The sequence below is a fragment of the Mustelus asterias genome, chromosome 27 (assembly GCF_964213995.1).
Source record: "Mustelus asterias chromosome 27, sMusAst1.hap1.1, whole genome shotgun sequence".
NCBI lineage: Eukaryota > Metazoa > Chordata > Chondrichthyes > Carcharhiniformes > Triakidae > Mustelus > Mustelus asterias.
In genome coordinates, this window is record NC_135827.1 from 6,255,772 (window position 1) to 6,272,630 (window position 16,859).

The 16,859-nt window shown below is 44.6% G+C and overlaps 1 protein-coding gene across 1 annotated transcript in view; it reads left to right on the forward strand.

The window, feature by feature from the left end:
- Positions 1-16,859, forward strand: part of LOC144479885 (CMP-N-acetylneuraminate-beta-galactosamide-alpha-2,3-sialyltransferase 4-like) — a 121,835-nt gene that overhangs the window by 74,834 nt on the left and 30,142 nt on the right. Inside the window, exons 5-7 of the mRNA XM_078198924.1 lie at positions 5,767-5,827; positions 7,577-7,672; positions 13,814-14,003. Coding sequence (XP_078055050.1) covers positions 5,767-5,827; positions 7,577-7,672; positions 13,814-14,003 — 347 coding nt within the window. The remainder of the gene's footprint in view (positions 1-5,766; positions 5,828-7,576; positions 7,673-13,813; positions 14,004-16,859) is intronic.

Below are 16,859 nucleotides of genomic sequence, written 5' to 3' on the forward strand. Positions count from 1 at the left end.
CGTGAGATTTAACTTTATGCAACAACCTACCATGCGGTACCTTGTCAAAGGCCTCGCTAAAGTCCATGTAGACAACATCAACTGCACTGTCCTCATCTACCTTCTTGGTTACCCCTTCAAAAAACTCAATTAAATTTGAGAGGATTTTCCACTCACAAAGCCATGCTGACTGTCCCTAATCAGTCCTTGCATCTCTAAATGCCTGTAGATCCTGTCTCTCAAAATACCTTCCAACAATTTACCCACCACAGATGTGAGGCTCACTGGCCTGTAGTTCCCAGGCTTTTCCCTGCAGCCCTTTTTAAACAAAGGCACAACATTTGCCACTCTCCAATCTTCAGGCACCTCACCCGTGACTATTGATGATTCAAATATCTCGGCTAGGGGACCCGCAATTTCCTCCCTAGCCTCCCACAACGTCCTGGGATATATTTCATCAGGTCCCAGGGATTTATCTACCTTGATGCACTTTAAGACTTCCAGCACCTCCTTCTCTGTAATATGTACACTCCTCAAGACATCACTATTTATTTCCCCAAGTTCCCTATCATCCATGCTTTTATCAACAGTGACTACTGATGAGAAATATTCATTTAGGATCTCACCCATCTCTTGTGGATCCGCACATAGATGACCTTCTTGATCCTTAAGAGGCCCTACTGTCTCCCTTGTTACTCTTTTGTCCTTTATGTATTTGCAGAAGCTCTTTGGATGCTCCTTTGCCTTATCTGCCAAAACAATTTTGTGTCCCCTTTTTGCCCTCCTGATTTCTCTCTTAACTCTACTCCCTATACTCTTCAAGAGATTCACTTGATCCCAGCTGCCTATGCATGTCATGTGCCTCTTTCTTCTTCTTGATCAGGGCCCCAATATCCTGAGTCATCTAGAGTTCCCAACTTCTGCCAGCCTTGCCCTTCACTGTAGGAGGAATGTGTTTACCCTGAACCCTGGTTAACACAATTTTGAAAGCATGCCACTTACCAGACATTCCTTTGCCTTCCCACAGACTCCCCCAATTAACTTTTGAAAGTTCCTGCCTGATACCATCAAAATTGGCCTTGCCTCATTTTAGAATTTTAACTTTTGGGACAGATCTATCATTCTCCATAGCTATCTTAAAACTAATAAAATTATGGTCACTGGTCCCAAAGTGATCCCTCACTAACACTTCTGTCACCTGCCCTTCCTTATTTCCCAAGAGGAGGTCAAGTTTTAGAACATAGAACATAGAACATAGAACATTACAGCGCAGAACAGGCCCTTCGGCCCACGATGTAGCACCGACCAGTTAAAAAAAAAACTGTGACCCTCCAACCTAAACCAATTTCTTTTCGTCCATGAACCTATCTACGGATCTCTTAAACGCCCCCAAACTAGGCGCATTTACTACTGATGCTGGCAGGGCATTCCAATCCCTCACCACCCTCTGGGTAAAGAACCTACCCCTGACATCGGTTCTATAACTACCCCCCCTCAATTTAAAGCCATGCCCCCTCGTGCTGGATTTCTCCATCAGAGGAAAAAGGCTATCACTATCCACCCTATCTAAACCTCTAATCATCTTATATGTTTCAATAAGATCCCCTCTTAGCCGCCGCCTTTCCAGCGAAAACAATCCCAAATCCCTCAGCCTCTCCTCATAGGATCTCCCCTCCATACCAGGCAACATCCTGGTAAACCTCCTCTGCACCCTCTCCAAAGCCTCCACATCCTTCCTGTAATGTGGGGACCAGAACTGCACACAGTACTCCAAGTGCGGCCGCACCAGAGTTGTGTACAGTTGCAACATAACGCTACGACTCCTAAATTCAATCCCCCTACCAATAAACGCCAAGACACCATATGCCTTCTTAACAACCTTATCTACTTGATTCCCAACTTTCAGGGATCTATGCACACATACACCTAGATCCCTCTGCTCCTCCACACTATTCAAAGTCCTCCCGTTAGCCCTATACTCAACACATCTGTTATTCCTACCAAAGTGAATTACCTCACACTTCTCCGCATTAAACTCCATCCGCCACCTCTCGGCCCAACTTTGCAACCTGTCTAAGTCTTCCTGCAAACTACGACACCCTTCCTCACTGTCTACCACACCACCGACTTTGGTGTCATCAGCAAATTTGCTAATCCACCCAACTATACCCTCATCCAGATCATTAATAAATATTACAAACAGCAGTGGCCCCAAAACAGATCCCTGAGGTACACCACTTGTAACCGCACTCCATGATGAATATTTACTATCAACCACCACCCTCTGTTTCCTATCCGCTAGCCAATTCCTGATCCAATTTCCTAGATCACCCCCAATCCCATACATCTGCATTTTCTGCAGAAGCCTACCATGGTGAACCTTATCAAACGCCTTACTAAAATCCATATATACCACGTCCACTGCCTTGCCCCCATCCACCTCCTTGGTCACTTTCTCAAAAAACTCAATAAGGTTAGTAAGGCACGACCTACCTGCCACAAAACCATGCTGACTATCACCTATCAATTCATTACTCTCCAAATAACTATAAATCCTATCCCTTATAATTTTTTCCAACATCTTGCCGACAACAGAAGTGAGACTCACCGGTCTATAATTCCCGGGGAAGTCTCTGTTCCCCTTCTTAAACAATGGGACAACATTCGCTAACCTCCAATCTTCTGGTACTATACCAGAGGCCAACGACGACCTGAAGATCAGAGCCAGAGGCTCTGCAATCACTTCTCTTGCCTCCCAGAGAATCCTTGGATAAATCCCATCCGGACCAGGGGATTTATCTATTTTCAGACCCTCCAGAATATCCTGCACATCCTCCTTATCAACTGTAATACTGTCTATTCTACTCCCTTGCAACCCAGTGTCCTCCTCAGCTATATTCATGTCCCTTCTCTAGTCGGGACATCCACATACTGAATGAGAAATTCCTCTTGAATACACTCAATAAATTTCTCTCCATCCAACCCTCTAATACTATGGCTGTCTCAGTCAATGTTGGGAAAGTTAAAATCTCCGACTATTACCACCCTATTTTTCTTGGAGCTATCTGTAATCTCCTTACATATTTGCTCCTCAATTTCCCGCTGACTGTTTGGGGGCCTCTAGTACAACCCCATCAAAGTGATTTCCCCCTTCTTATTTCTCAGTTCTACCCATATGGACTCAGTGGCTGAACCCTCGGATATATCCCCTCTCAGTACGGGCGTGATGCTTTCCCTAATCAAAAGTGCAACTCCCCCTCCTCTCTTACCTCCTGTTCTATCTTTACGATAGCATCTGTACCCTGGAACCTTAGATAAAGGAGATATAGTATACTTAGAGAGCGAAAAGGCAGTTGATAAGTACCACAAAAGAGCTTAACATGGAAGAGTTCATAAAGTTGAGGGTAATAACATACAAAAAGGGTTTGAAAGAATTGTCATAAAGCTGACTGGATTCTCTCAATGCCTGCCCGTGAAACCAATGCTAGATTAATTAATACTATAAATATTAGAGTAAGCCAATTTGATAAAATACATGAACATTAACTTATATTTTATGCATTGATGCTTGGTTAATTTATCATATAATTATGAGTAGTGTTTCATTAATTAATGAGATTTCTAGGATAAAGTTAAAATTAAATAAATCAATAAAATAAATAAATCTCACTCTCCAATCACCTCCAGGTAAATGGACCCATGCAGATTACGCAGCGAATTGAAAGAAAGGATGAGACTATTAAATTTGAGGTGTTGCTTAACCGGAAGCCTGTGTAGGTCAGAGGGCACAGGAGTGACAGGGAAATGGGACTTACTGGGACTTAGGACATTGGATAATTTCAAGTTTAGGAGGGTGAGAATGTGGGAGCCTGTGCAGGAGTGCAGGGGACAAGTCGAGCGATAACAGATGAGTGAGGATTTCAGCAGCAGATGAGATGAGGCAGGACAGACTTAAGCAATGCTACAGAGGTGGAAATAGGCAATCTGAGTGATGGAGTGATGCCAGGGATAGATGGTTGCAAGCTTATTTCTTCTGAATTCCAACTTTGTCTCCACTGCCGCCATGATTTTGCACTGACAACAATACTAACATGTTGTTGAGTTGGAATTTCCCAACCCCATTTGATTGGTGTGATCCAATTTTCTAGTAATAACACCATAGCAGACTTGATATAGGATGAACACAGAGGGTTAGTTGAATTGCAAATATTCAGAACTCAGGAGGAACATTGCAATATTGCCTCCTCTGCATTCACACAGTTAAAGAAAGATAGAGAAAACAAAGATTTACAGTGCAGAGAACACAGAGAGAAGAAATATTGCTCCATGTGGGTTCCAGAATCCAGGATTAAAGGGCAGGATATTCCAGCCCTTCCCGCCAGCAGGATCTTCTGGTCCTGCCAAAGTCGTGGGAACCCTGGCAACAGGGTGGGTGAGCCACTGACTTCAGCAGGGCTGAAAGATTACACCAGCAGCCAATGGCAAGATACCACGGGAAATCCCACCATGGGGAGGGGGGGGGGGGGGCGCTCCAGCCAATAACTCCAGCCAAAGTCCAATGAGGTATTCATTCACAAAAGTTGCCAGGATGAAAATTGATGCTGTATAATTCAGTTTTCCAGTGCTGTCGATATCACATGATGAAATAGGCACGCTGACATGAATCAGTGTTTTAATCGATGGTACAGAAGAATTTCCAGCAGAGGCAGTGTAGATGGAGTCATATGCCCCACCTGGACCAGAGCTCCTTGTCTGTGAGCTGCTTGTCAGGCAGACTGAAACTTTGAATTTCCACAGGGCCAAAAGCCCATGGTACATGACTCCCACTTCTCTACATCGAATGCCTGGATTCCTGGGATTGTTTAATATCTTAACCAGTAAAGATTGAAAGGAAAATTGTGGATCCCATTGTCCTAGCAGATAGGCAGACTTCTATTGGCCATCCTATGTTCTGAAATGCAACTGGCCTTTGTATTTGGTCTGCGCAGCCCACTGGGGGCGGATAGTGACTCTTCAGGGATAACGAGATGAGAGCTTCCCTGATACTGCTAGGTAGCTTCTTTGGTTCAAGGGTCACAGACAGACATAGATTCAACTAGTTTAGGTCCAGTTTGAATTTTTTAGAGATAACATATTTTTATGTATTTTGTGCACAGCAAGGTGAGGTCATAACATGAGGTCATTGTCCCTCGCATGAAGTTTGCAGATGAAATGGCTCCAAGTCAGAATAGAAAACAGCAAAGTCTTTATTTCTCTTTTCTGAAAACTTGTCTAAATCTTTGAAATGTAACATCTGGGATGTGAGACTTGGAGTGTGATACCCCGAGGGTGTTGACTCATGTGTCAAGTTTAATATATGGTGGATGCTTTCAGAACTTTGATGTAGGGCGGCACGATAGCACAGTGGTTAGCACTGCTGCCTCTCAGCACCAGGGACCTGGATTCGATTCCCGGTTTGGGTCACTGTCTTTGCGGAGTTTGCGCGCTGTCCTCCTCTCTGTGCGGGTTTTCTTCGGGTGCTCCAGTTTCCTCCCACAGCCTGAAAGACATGCTATTGAGGTGCATTGGCCATGCTAAATTCTCCCTCAGTGTACCTGAACAGGTGCCGGAGTGTGGCGACTGGGGGATTTTCACAGTAACTGCATTGCAATATTAATGTGACACTAATAAAAAAATAAACTTTATGTAACCAGTGGTTTGTGTTAAACAACCAGGATGAGAAGGAGCAATTAGAGGGGGAGTTAACACGCACTCCAAAACATTCATTGTAATTTCTTTACCTTCCAGAAGCGGTTGCCAAAAAGATATTGATCCGAACACAATCCAACATGCCAGACGAGATAGACAGGTAAAAGGATCCTACTTTTCAGGGCAATGTTCTGAATCTGTCTTCTTACTTTTGACCTCCCAGTGTAGAGCCGAACATGTCAGTCAACATATCTGGCTGGAATTCTCTGGCCGTTCACGCCAGCGAGATTCTCTATTGGACATTTGGCTGAGTGTCAAACTCTCCACCCTCGCTTGCAACGGCGGCGGGGTGTGAATGGCCAGAATGTGATTAGAGTGGCTGACACAACATTTTTGGACAGTTAATTAGATCAGTTGTCCAATAGGGTCGCAGTTGTTCATGTTGTGTAATGGAGAATATAACCTGGACAATGACTCCTCCTCTGTCTGGACTCACCAACTAATTTAAAAAGTTGTGATCTGACTAAGCTTTGGGTAACATACCCAGCAGATGAAAACGAACCCTGGCTGGTAATTGCTTTAATCAACAGAAGCGATGGAGCACCACTCTTAACTCAAAGAAAGGTTGGGGAGTTTTTTATAGTGTCCCAGGACAGTACTTATCCCTCAACACACATCATTAAAAATGAACCACCCAATCATTCATCGCATGGCTCTTTAAGGGACCTTGCCGTGCACAAATTAGCTGCTGCGTTTCCTGCACCACAACAGCAGCTGCATTTGAAAAGCTTTTAATTGGCTGTGAATTGGCTTGGGATTGGCTGATAGTCAGAAAGGTGTTGTGCCAAAGTCAGGTTTTTATTTTCCCTGAACAATCCTTCAAATTAATCTTACCAAAGTTGAACAAGCCAATCAGCTGCTGTTGATGTAGCCTTATGTGAGACAATCTTCCAGCTTACTCCCGGACAGACAAAATAATAAAGTCTCACAACAATGAAACTAATCCTTTTTGAATCAGTTTTAAAAGTGGAGGGAATTTGCTCAGCGTCCAATTCAGACGGATTTGTTCGCTTGATCTTTTGGTCTATTTTTACCCACACAATTACAACTTCTGACAAACTTTGGCCAAGGTTGCTGCCATGGAGTGGAAGCAGCTCTGAGGAAGTCACAACTTTTCTCCTTTCTTTTGGGAACATTAGCTCAATATGGCATTCTGTCAATATTCCCCTCTGTCGATTCATCATTCTCTCAGCGCTGCCCATCTGTCAATGCAACATTCTCTCTATATTCCCCTCAGATAATGCAGCACTTCCTGAGTACTGCACTGGAGTGCCCCCTGGAGAAATCTGGACTGGATGGATCTATTCAAGAATAAATAATATGGCTGCATTTTCTCTGTGCTGCTCTGGGTTATGTTCATGGGTGACACGGTGGCACAGTGGTTAGCACTGCTGCCTCACAGCACCAGGGACCCGGATTAGATTCCTGGCCTCTGGTCACTATCTGTGTGGAGTTTGCACCTCCTCCCCATGTCTGCGTGGGTTTTCTCTGGGTGCTCCGGTTTCCACCCACAGTCCAAAGATGTGCAGGTTAGGTGGATTGGCCATGCTAACTTGCCCCTTGGTGTCAGGGGGACCACCTAGGGCAAATGGGGTTATGGGGATAGGGCCTGGCTAAGATTGTGGTTCGTGCAGACTCAAAGGGTTGAATGGCCTCCTTCTGCACTGCATTGTTCTATGTATCTACGAGTTCTGGATAATTATTTACCTGTCACACGCTGTTGATCATAGCACATTTCATGGAGATAATTTGCCACTTAAATGAGTTTGAATTTTTCATGAGTGGCACTTTTTAAGTTCAATCACAACATTTACTCGTGCTGCTTTAATGAAGATGTTTGTTTTGTCAGGTTAAATTGTAAACGATGTGTGATTGTTGGCAACGGGAACACCCTGAGGAACAGCTCCCTCGGAGACACAATCAACAAATACGATGTTGTTATTCGGTGAGTGGCGTCAAAGAACATGACTCACTTTACTCCCCTGGAGGATTCTGTATTACTGGAAAACTTTCACTTTCTTTTGGACGTCCACTTTGGACTGTCGAAGGAATTTGGACTGCAGGGGGTTTACCATGCTCCCCCTTTGTCAGATTTCCTCAATGGCACTAATGGAGTTTCCCCCCAGTTTTCACTAAATATGTGAATGCACATCTTTGCAAGAATTGCAAGCACAACACTTCTCTTTATCACCTCAGTAACTTTTCACATTGATCTTTTGACCAGCACTGAAATTCCATGCCAAGTGCATCATGTTTCACGTTCACTTTGCCTTGCTTATCATGTACTTTGCTGTATAGATGTCAGGCTTAGAACATAGAACATTACAGCGCAGTACAGGCCCTTCGGCCCTCGATGTTGCGCCGACCAGTGAAACCAATCTAAAGCCTCTCTAATCTACACTATTCCAATATCATCCATATGTTTATCTAATAACCATTTGAATGCTCTTAATGTTGGCGAGTCCACTACTGCTGCAGGCAGGGCATTCCACGCCCTTATTACTCCTTGAGTAAAGAACCTACCTCGAACATCTGTCCTATATCTCTCACCCCTCAATTTAAAGCTATGTCCCCTCGTGTTAGCCATCACCATCCAAGGAAAAAGGCTCTCACTATCTACCCTATCTAATCCTCTGATCATCTTGTATGCCTCTATTAAGTCACCTCTTAACCTTCTTCTCTCTAACGAAAACAACCTCAAGCCCCTCAGCCTTTCCTCATACGATTTTCCCACCATACCAGGCAACATCCTGCTAAATCTCCTCTGCACCCTTTCCAACACTTCCACATCTTTCCTATGATATGGCGACCAGAACTGTACGCAATACTCCAAATGCGGCCGCACCAGAGTTTTGTACAGTTGCAACATGACCTCCTGGCTCCAAAACTCAATCCCTCTACCAATAAAAGCTAACACACCGTACGCCTTCTTAACAACCCTATCAACCTGGGTGCCAACTTTCAGGGATCTATGCACATGGACACCCAGATCCCTCTGTTCATCCACACTACCAAGTATCTTACCATTAGCCCAGTACTCTGTATTCCTGTTACTCCTTCCAAAGTGAATCACCTCACACTTTTCCGCATTAAACTCCATTTGCCACCTCTCAGCCAAGCTCTGCAGCTTATCTATGTCCCTCTGTAACCTGCCACTTCCCTCTGCACTGTCTACAACTCCACCGACTTTAGTGTCATCCACAAATTTACTAATCCATCCTTCCACGCCCTCATCCAGGTCATTAATAAAAATGACAAACAGCAGTGGCCCCAAAACAGATCCCTGCGGCACACCACGAGTAACTGAACTCCAGGATGAATATTTCCCATCAACCACCACCCTTTGTTTTCTTACAGCTAGCCAATTCTTGATCCAAACCACTAAATCACCCTCAATCCCATGTGTCCGTATTTTCTGCAAAAGCTTACCATGGGGAACCTTATCAAGCGCTTTGCTGAAATCCATATACACCACATCAACCGCTTTACCATCATCCACCTCTTTGGTCACCTTCTCAAAGAACTCAATAAGGTTTGTGAGGCACGACCTACCCTTCACAAAACCGTGCTGACTATCCCTAATCAAATTATTCCTTTCTAGCTGATTATAAATCCTATCTCTTATAATCCTTTCCAAAACTTTGCCCACAACAGAAGTAAGGCTCACCGGTCTATAATTACCAGGGTTGTCCCTACTCCCCTTCTTGAACAAGGGGACAACATTTGCTATCCACCAGTCTTCTGGCACTGTTCCTGTAGACAATGACGACACAAAGATCAAAGCCAAAGGCTCTGCAATCTCCTCTCTAGCCTCCCAGAGAATCCTAGGATAAATCCCATCCGGCCCAGGGGACTTATCTATTTTTTCCCTTTCCAGAATTGCTAACACCTCCTCCTTATGAACCTCAATCCCGTCCAGTCCAACAGCCTGCATCTCAGTACTCCCCTCGACAACACTGTCCCTCTCCAGTGTGAATACCGATGAAAAATATTCATTTAGTGCCTCTCCTATCTCTTCAGACTCCACGCACAACTTCCCACTACTGTCCTTGACTGGCCCTAATCTTACCCTAGTCATTCTTTTACTCCTGACATACCTATAGAAAGCTTTAGGGTTTTCCTTGATCCTGCCCGCCAAAGACTTCTCATGTCCCCTCCTGGCTCTTCTTAACTCTTTCTTTAGGTCCTTCCTGGCTAACTTGTAACTCTCAAGTGCCCTAACTCAGCCTTCACAAACAGAAACTCGTCTTTGGAGCATCTTTAAATGCTAACTTGAAAAGTGAGCAAACCAATGTAGACCGTGGGTTCTTCTATAAGCAAACAGAACATTGTCAAGCCCACTTGGAAAGTGACTCCTTTGCAATCAGTATCAATGGTCCAAAGCTGCTGTGAAATGCCAATCACCATCAGTTTGCCACTTTGCTCTTTTTTGCTCTCGTTAGTCTGGTTATTCCCTTGATATGATCCTCATTTCCATCACTTAATCCCCCATAGTTTTGACATAAACATTGATGGCAGGCAGGGGGTTTAGCTTTTCACTACGCTATCTGGTGGGAAGTTGCACCAGGTCTTGCTCCATCTATCAAAATTGTTAACTATTCCAGGATCATCTTAGAAAGATAACCCCAGGTGTCTCTTGTCACGAGGAACCATCTCCTCCAACTCCTCTCCCCTCCCTCCCCATTAGCAAGTAGAATGACCTCATGGACATGTGGTACTAAAACTGACATCATCTGTTCAGCTGCCTCTGCTGTTTCCTTCCCTTCCCCTAGCCCACCCAGCCAAATAAGCTCTCTCTGAACGTGTATCCTTCTCCACTTCCCCCATTATCTCCCCCCATGTCCTCATTCAGCTCATGTTATCAATGAGACACTGTTCCTGTCCCCTTAACCCACTTTCCACCAAATTGCTGATCTCCCCTGGCTGTTTCTCAGTTATTCCTCCCTCTCTTTCAAATCTTGCATCCCTCCCCAAAAATACCTGTCATTGCAATCTACTGCACCATCGCAACCTCCCTTTCCTCTTCAGGGCTCATCACTCTGTTGTCACTTCTCAAATCTATTCTCATTTATACTCACCTCCATGTCCAAGCCCCTCCAATCAAATTTCACCCTCCAGCCACAAAGCTGCAAGTGTCCTTATCAAAGTCACAAATGACATTCGATGTAACTGCAACCATGGTGATCTGCTTCTCCTCCATCTTCTTGAGGTGTCGGCAGTCTTTGTGAGGTGGTTGACCACACAATCCTCCTCCGACACCACTCCATTATTGTCCAGCTGGGTGTGAGCGTTCCTTCCTGATTCCACCCTCTCTAACCTGTTGGAGCCTGAGAGTCACCCACTATGGCTTCCACAGAGCTTGAACCTCCCTGAAAGGGGAGACATATTGTCGGATTGAGTACTGTTAAGGAAGCTGTTTCTTGCTGCTACTGTGCAGTGCCAACGCGAGTGGTATTTCCCAGTAATAGGATGATGTTGTCAGTCCAGAAGGATATTCTGCCCACCATACCAAACATGGAGGGAGGCGATGGCCTCGTGGTAAAGTTTTAAAGTTTATTTATTAGTCACAATTAAGGCTTACATTAATACTGCAATGACGTTACTGTGAAATTCCCCAAGTCGCCAGAGTCCAGTGCCCGTTTGGGTCAATGCGCCTAACCAGCACATCTTTCAGAATGTGGGAGGAAACTGGAGCACCCGGAGGAAACCCACGCAGACACGGGGAGAATGTGCAAACTCAGCACAGACAGTGACCCAAGACGGGAATCGAACCTGGGTCCCTGGCTCTGTGAAGCAGCAGTTTTAGCCATTGTGCTACTAGACTACTGATCCAGAAACTCACTCATGTTCTGGGTGGCATGGTGGCACAGTGGTTAGCACTGCTGCCTCACAGCACCAGGGACGCTGGCTCAATTCTGGCCTCGGGTCACTGTGTGAATTTTGCACATCCTCCCCGTGTCTGCGTGGGTTTCCTCCGGGTGCTCCGGTTTCCTCCCACACTCGAAAGATGTGCGGGTTAGGTGGATTGGCCATGCTAAATTGACCCTAGTGTCAGGGGATTAGCAGGGTAAATATGTGGGGTTACGGGAATAGGGCCTGGGTGGGATTGTGGTCAGTGCAGACTCGATGGGCTGAATGGCCTCACTCTGCACTGTAGGGACGGACTTAGGTTTGAGTCCCGCCACGACAGATGGTGGAATTTGTATTCAATTAAAAATATATCTGAAATCTACTGACGACCATGAAACCATTGTCGACTGTCAGAAAAACCCATCTGGCTCACTAATGTCCTATAGGGAAGGAAATCTGCTGTCCTTACCCAGTCTGGCCTACATGTGACATCAGAGCCACAGCGATGTGCTTGACTCCCTACTGCCCTCGGGCAACTAAGGATGGGCAATAAACGCTGGCCAACGACTGGCTGCTCGAATCGAACAGCATGTTCCTTCAGTTCTTCATGATAGTCAGGGCTGAGACATTACTCAATCAACCCGTGCTCCCAAAAGCCCAAAGCAAAACATCTGCTGTTAGATGTGGTTTTGCTTTTGGATATCACTGGCCAATATTTATAACTCAACAGCACCATTCAAAAGAACCTTTCGGTCTTAGAATCTTAGAATCTTAGAAACCCTACAGCACAGAAAGAGGCCATTCGGCCTATCGAGTCTGCACCGACTACAATCCCACCCAGGCCCTACCCCCATATCCCTACATATTTTACCCACTAATCCCTCTAACCTACGCATCCCAGGACACTAAGGGCAATTTTAGCATGGCCAATCAACCTAACCCGCACATCTTTGGACATTATCACATTGCTGCTGTTGGATCTTTCTGTGCACAAATTGGCTGCCACATTTACTGCATTGCAGCAGTCACTACGCTTCAGAAAGTCCTGAGTTGGTTGTAAAAATCTTTAGGGCGTCGTGCAATATAAATCTTGCATTCCATGTCACAGGGTGAGTGTTTACAGAGTGATACGTGCTCCTTCTTGGCTGTTTAAGTCCCTCCCATTATGCGACGGCTTCTCTTAAAAGAGGAAAGCAGCAAATGAGGTCCAGGGGAATAAATAGTTGTGAGGGCAGTAACAGCTTTTGAGTGCATATGAAAAGAAAGTGCTGTGAAACATTCCTATTTCCAAACTTGTGTGGGGAGCAGGGAAGAGAGGAATTTTAAATACCAGGTGGATTGCGGAGGGCGACAAGTTTCGGAGGGGCTAAGGGAATATCTTCCCTGAAAGGCAAGAGTTATTGCTTCAAAAAATGAAGGGGAATGCTCATTTTAACCCCCCTTTACGTCTTCCCAATGAATGATGCTCCGTCGCACACGCATGCTGGAAAATCTCAGCGGGACTGACAGCATCTGTGGAGAGAGAATAGAGCTCATGTTTCGAGTCAGGATGGCCTCTTGATCAGTTCAGACAAAGGGTCATCTCGACTCGAAACGTTGACTCCATTCTCCCTCCACAGATGCTGTCAGAGCTGCTGAGATTTTCCAGCATTTGTTGTTTTTGTTTCAGATCCCAGCAATCCGCAGTATTTTGCCTTTATTTGAATGATTGCATCCAACTCCCACCACATTGTCCCTTCCCCCTGCCTGCCATTACACCCCCCCCCCTCCCCCGGGCCCCACACCCACCCCTCCCCAACCAGCACCAGTGGGACCAGAGGTCAATGGACATTTGAACATTTTCAGTTTGACCCCTGGAGTTCAAGATTGTAAAATCTAAATGCGGCTTTATTTCTTAGTTGCAAATAACTCCTGCTCCTCCCAACCCCCAGGGGGGTGTTGCTCATGATGTGGAGATGCCGGTGTTGGACTGGGTTGGGCACAGTAAGTAGAGTCACAACACCAGGTTAAAGCCCAACGGGTCTATTTGGTAGCACGAGCTTTCGGAGCGCTGCCCCTTCATCAGGTGTTGCTAACCATAATTACAACTGGAGCCTGGGGCCATGACCACTGCACCTCCTTTGCAAATAACTGAGTCACATAATAGTAAATGTGACTGAGATCATTGAAAATAGATTAGTTCATTGGACGCAATCTTATTTTTTAAAGATTGTACTAAAATGCTCTTTGTTCCCAGATTAAACAATGCTCCAGTGAGAGGCTATGAAAATGATGTTGGCAACAAAACAACTCTAAGGATATTTTACCCGGAATCAGTGGCTGCAGATTCCAGAGCTGAAAACAATCCCGATACCCTCTTTGTGCTGGTTCCATTTAAGACAGCTGACATCCACTGGTTAAAGGCGATCGTGTACAATGAAACAAAAGTAGGTATCCTGGATTGGAATGCTAATGATTCCCACCAGCCACAGTGGTGGCACGGTGGCACTGTGGTTAGCACTATTGCCCCACAGCGCCAGGGACCCGGGCTCAATTCTGGCCTCGGGTTACTGTCTGTGTGGAATTTGCACATTCTCCGCATGTCTGCGTGGGTTTCCTCCGGGTGCTCCGGTTTCCTCCCACAGTCCGAATATGTGCCATGCTAAATTGCCCCTTTGTGTCCCACAATGTGTAGGTGAAGGGGACTAGCTATGGTAAATGTGTGGGGTTATGGGGATAAGGCGGAGAGAGGAGCTGGATAAGATACTCTGTCATAGAGTTGATGCAGACTTGATGGGCCAAGTGGCCTCTTCTGCACAGTCGGGATCCTATGACATCCAGGGACACTCAGAATTACTCTGTGGTGCTTCTGCTCTGCTCTGTTCATGGAGTGATTAAGAGTTGCATTCAACCATTGGCATGCTAAAACCATTACCTGATTGGCTAAGTGCCTTGGTTGCTGCATCATGATATGGAGGGGGTGAATTTACACACAATTATGCAGTGAAACGGTGACTCAGTCACATTGGTAATTGGAGACCGGGTAATGTCCAGACGCAGTAGGGAGGGTAAATCAAGGAGTGAGGAAGTAATCTCATATCTCAGTATCAATTACACTGTGTGGTTCTGTGACATGTGAATGAAGGCATAATCCAAGTTGAGTCACCACTGGAAATCTCAGTAAGGATAGTGGAGGAGGTGGGGGAAACAATCAATTTGCCTCATTATTCCTGTGTTGCTGAAGGAAAGATGTCTGCTTTCAATAGATCCAGTACATTGGGCGGCACGGTAGCACAGTGGTTAGCACTGCTGCTTCACAGCTCCAGGGACCTGGGTTTGATTCCTGGCTTGGGTCACTGTCTGTGAGGAGTTTGCACATTCTCCTCGTGTCTGCATGGGTTTCCTATGGGTGCTCCGGTTTCCTCCCACATTCCAAAGATGTGTGGGTTAGGTTGATTGGCCATGCTAAAATTGCCCCTTAGTGTCCTGAGATGTGTAGGTTAGAGGGATTTGGGGGTAGGGCCTGGGTGGGATTGTGGCCTCTTTCTGCACTGTAGGGTTTCTATGATTTCTATGAGTAGGAAAAGGGCAGCCTATCCATGTGTTAAGTTCCTGGATCAGAACTCCAGCATACGTTAGGACAATGGACTGGACCCTAACAATTTTTCTATCTTGGCATATATGTGAGGAAAGGATGCTTCACTCCAGGAGAAATTCCACTGACAAATTTTATAGTAAAACAAACTCTATTTAATAACTGTTTGACTGTAACTATAACAAATGAAGCAGTTTAACCATTAGCGGTTAAACAATATTTTTTTTAAATGAAAAGAAACAACTCTAATTTCTAACTTATCAATGTGCCAGTTCCAAATAAGCAATGTTCTTCTTAGAGATTTAAAAAACACTTTAAATACAGTCAGCAACCATAAATATAGTTGCTATAAGGAGTGTACACAGTCTCGAAGCTTTCACAGGTTTTGATTTTCAGAGCGGCTTGCAGGCCTCTGTCTTTAAACAAACCCCAGCCAGAACTGAAAAGCTGTTTTTCTTCTCCTACATACCAAGCTCCTCCCATTAATCTCACCATCACATGACCCTGCCTACCTGCTGAGCCTGTGTATGGTTTGCTTCATTTATGCAAAGACTTCAATTTAAGATATTTCTGCCGATGCAATTACAATTAAATGCCAAGCTTAACTTGACTATCTTTTAAAACTAACTTGGCCACACTTTAAAACTCAGAAGGCATGCTGGGTTAGCTGGAAAATTGACTGCATTTTTTGAAAGTACAATGCAAGCAAAAACAGGTCTTTTTTATAAGCCTAACAAAGTTTTTCATAAACAACATCTGCGAGGCCACGAGATGGATCTATCGTGGCACTGTGTGTTCAACTGGCAGTCTGTTTGGAGACCTGTTCAGTCTGTTTGGAGTTCTGCTTTGATCATTTCAGGACTAGCAGAAAAAGCCAGTTTCTCCCTCTCTCTCTCTCTCTCCAGTTTTTCTCTTTCTGTTTGCTTTTGTAATGATCTAATAGTAAATTCTGATCTAATATTAAGTTCTATTCAATAAAATAAATTCATCGTATCAGCGCTGTCTTCTTCTATTCTAAGGAATGAATGGACCCGACACTACCTGAAACCACATTCCATTCCTTTAATCAAAAACCCCAGGGAACCTTTTCATTTTTATAAGCAGAAATCCATTAGCTCTGTCTCAGCAAACACTACATGGCTAAAATGAGTAATTATCCTGCTCCCCAGCATCTGAGCCGTAGTCACCCCAGATATACTGACAGCCTGTAGCATAAAACTGATTTTTTAAACATTTCCCTTAAACATAAAAAACAATATTATATGTATCCATTTCAATTGCACAACTATCGTCACACATGGAATATTTGATTTCAGTATACTCCTGTCCTGCTAATGTCTAACGATGAAATTGTAGAACTAATTAAGACAGAAGCAAGCTATTCAGGTTAGTGTACTTGTGTTAGCTCCACAATGGAAAAATTTCTTCCAATTTGATTTTGTGTTAATCACAGTCAAATATGAAACAAAACAGAAGTAGGATATCTGGTTCATTCTATCTCTGTTAGCACTTGGGTGCATTGACCTAATTAATCCCAATCCCCTACTTTTCCCTGATAGACCTGTCAATATGTTACCTTCAAATATTCATCCAATTCTCTTGTGAATATTCATTCCTCTTCCCTTACCCTTTTAGTAAATGTATTTTGATTTATAATAACTCGCTGTGTAAAATATTTTGCCTTATCTTCACCTGGTTCTTTCATAAG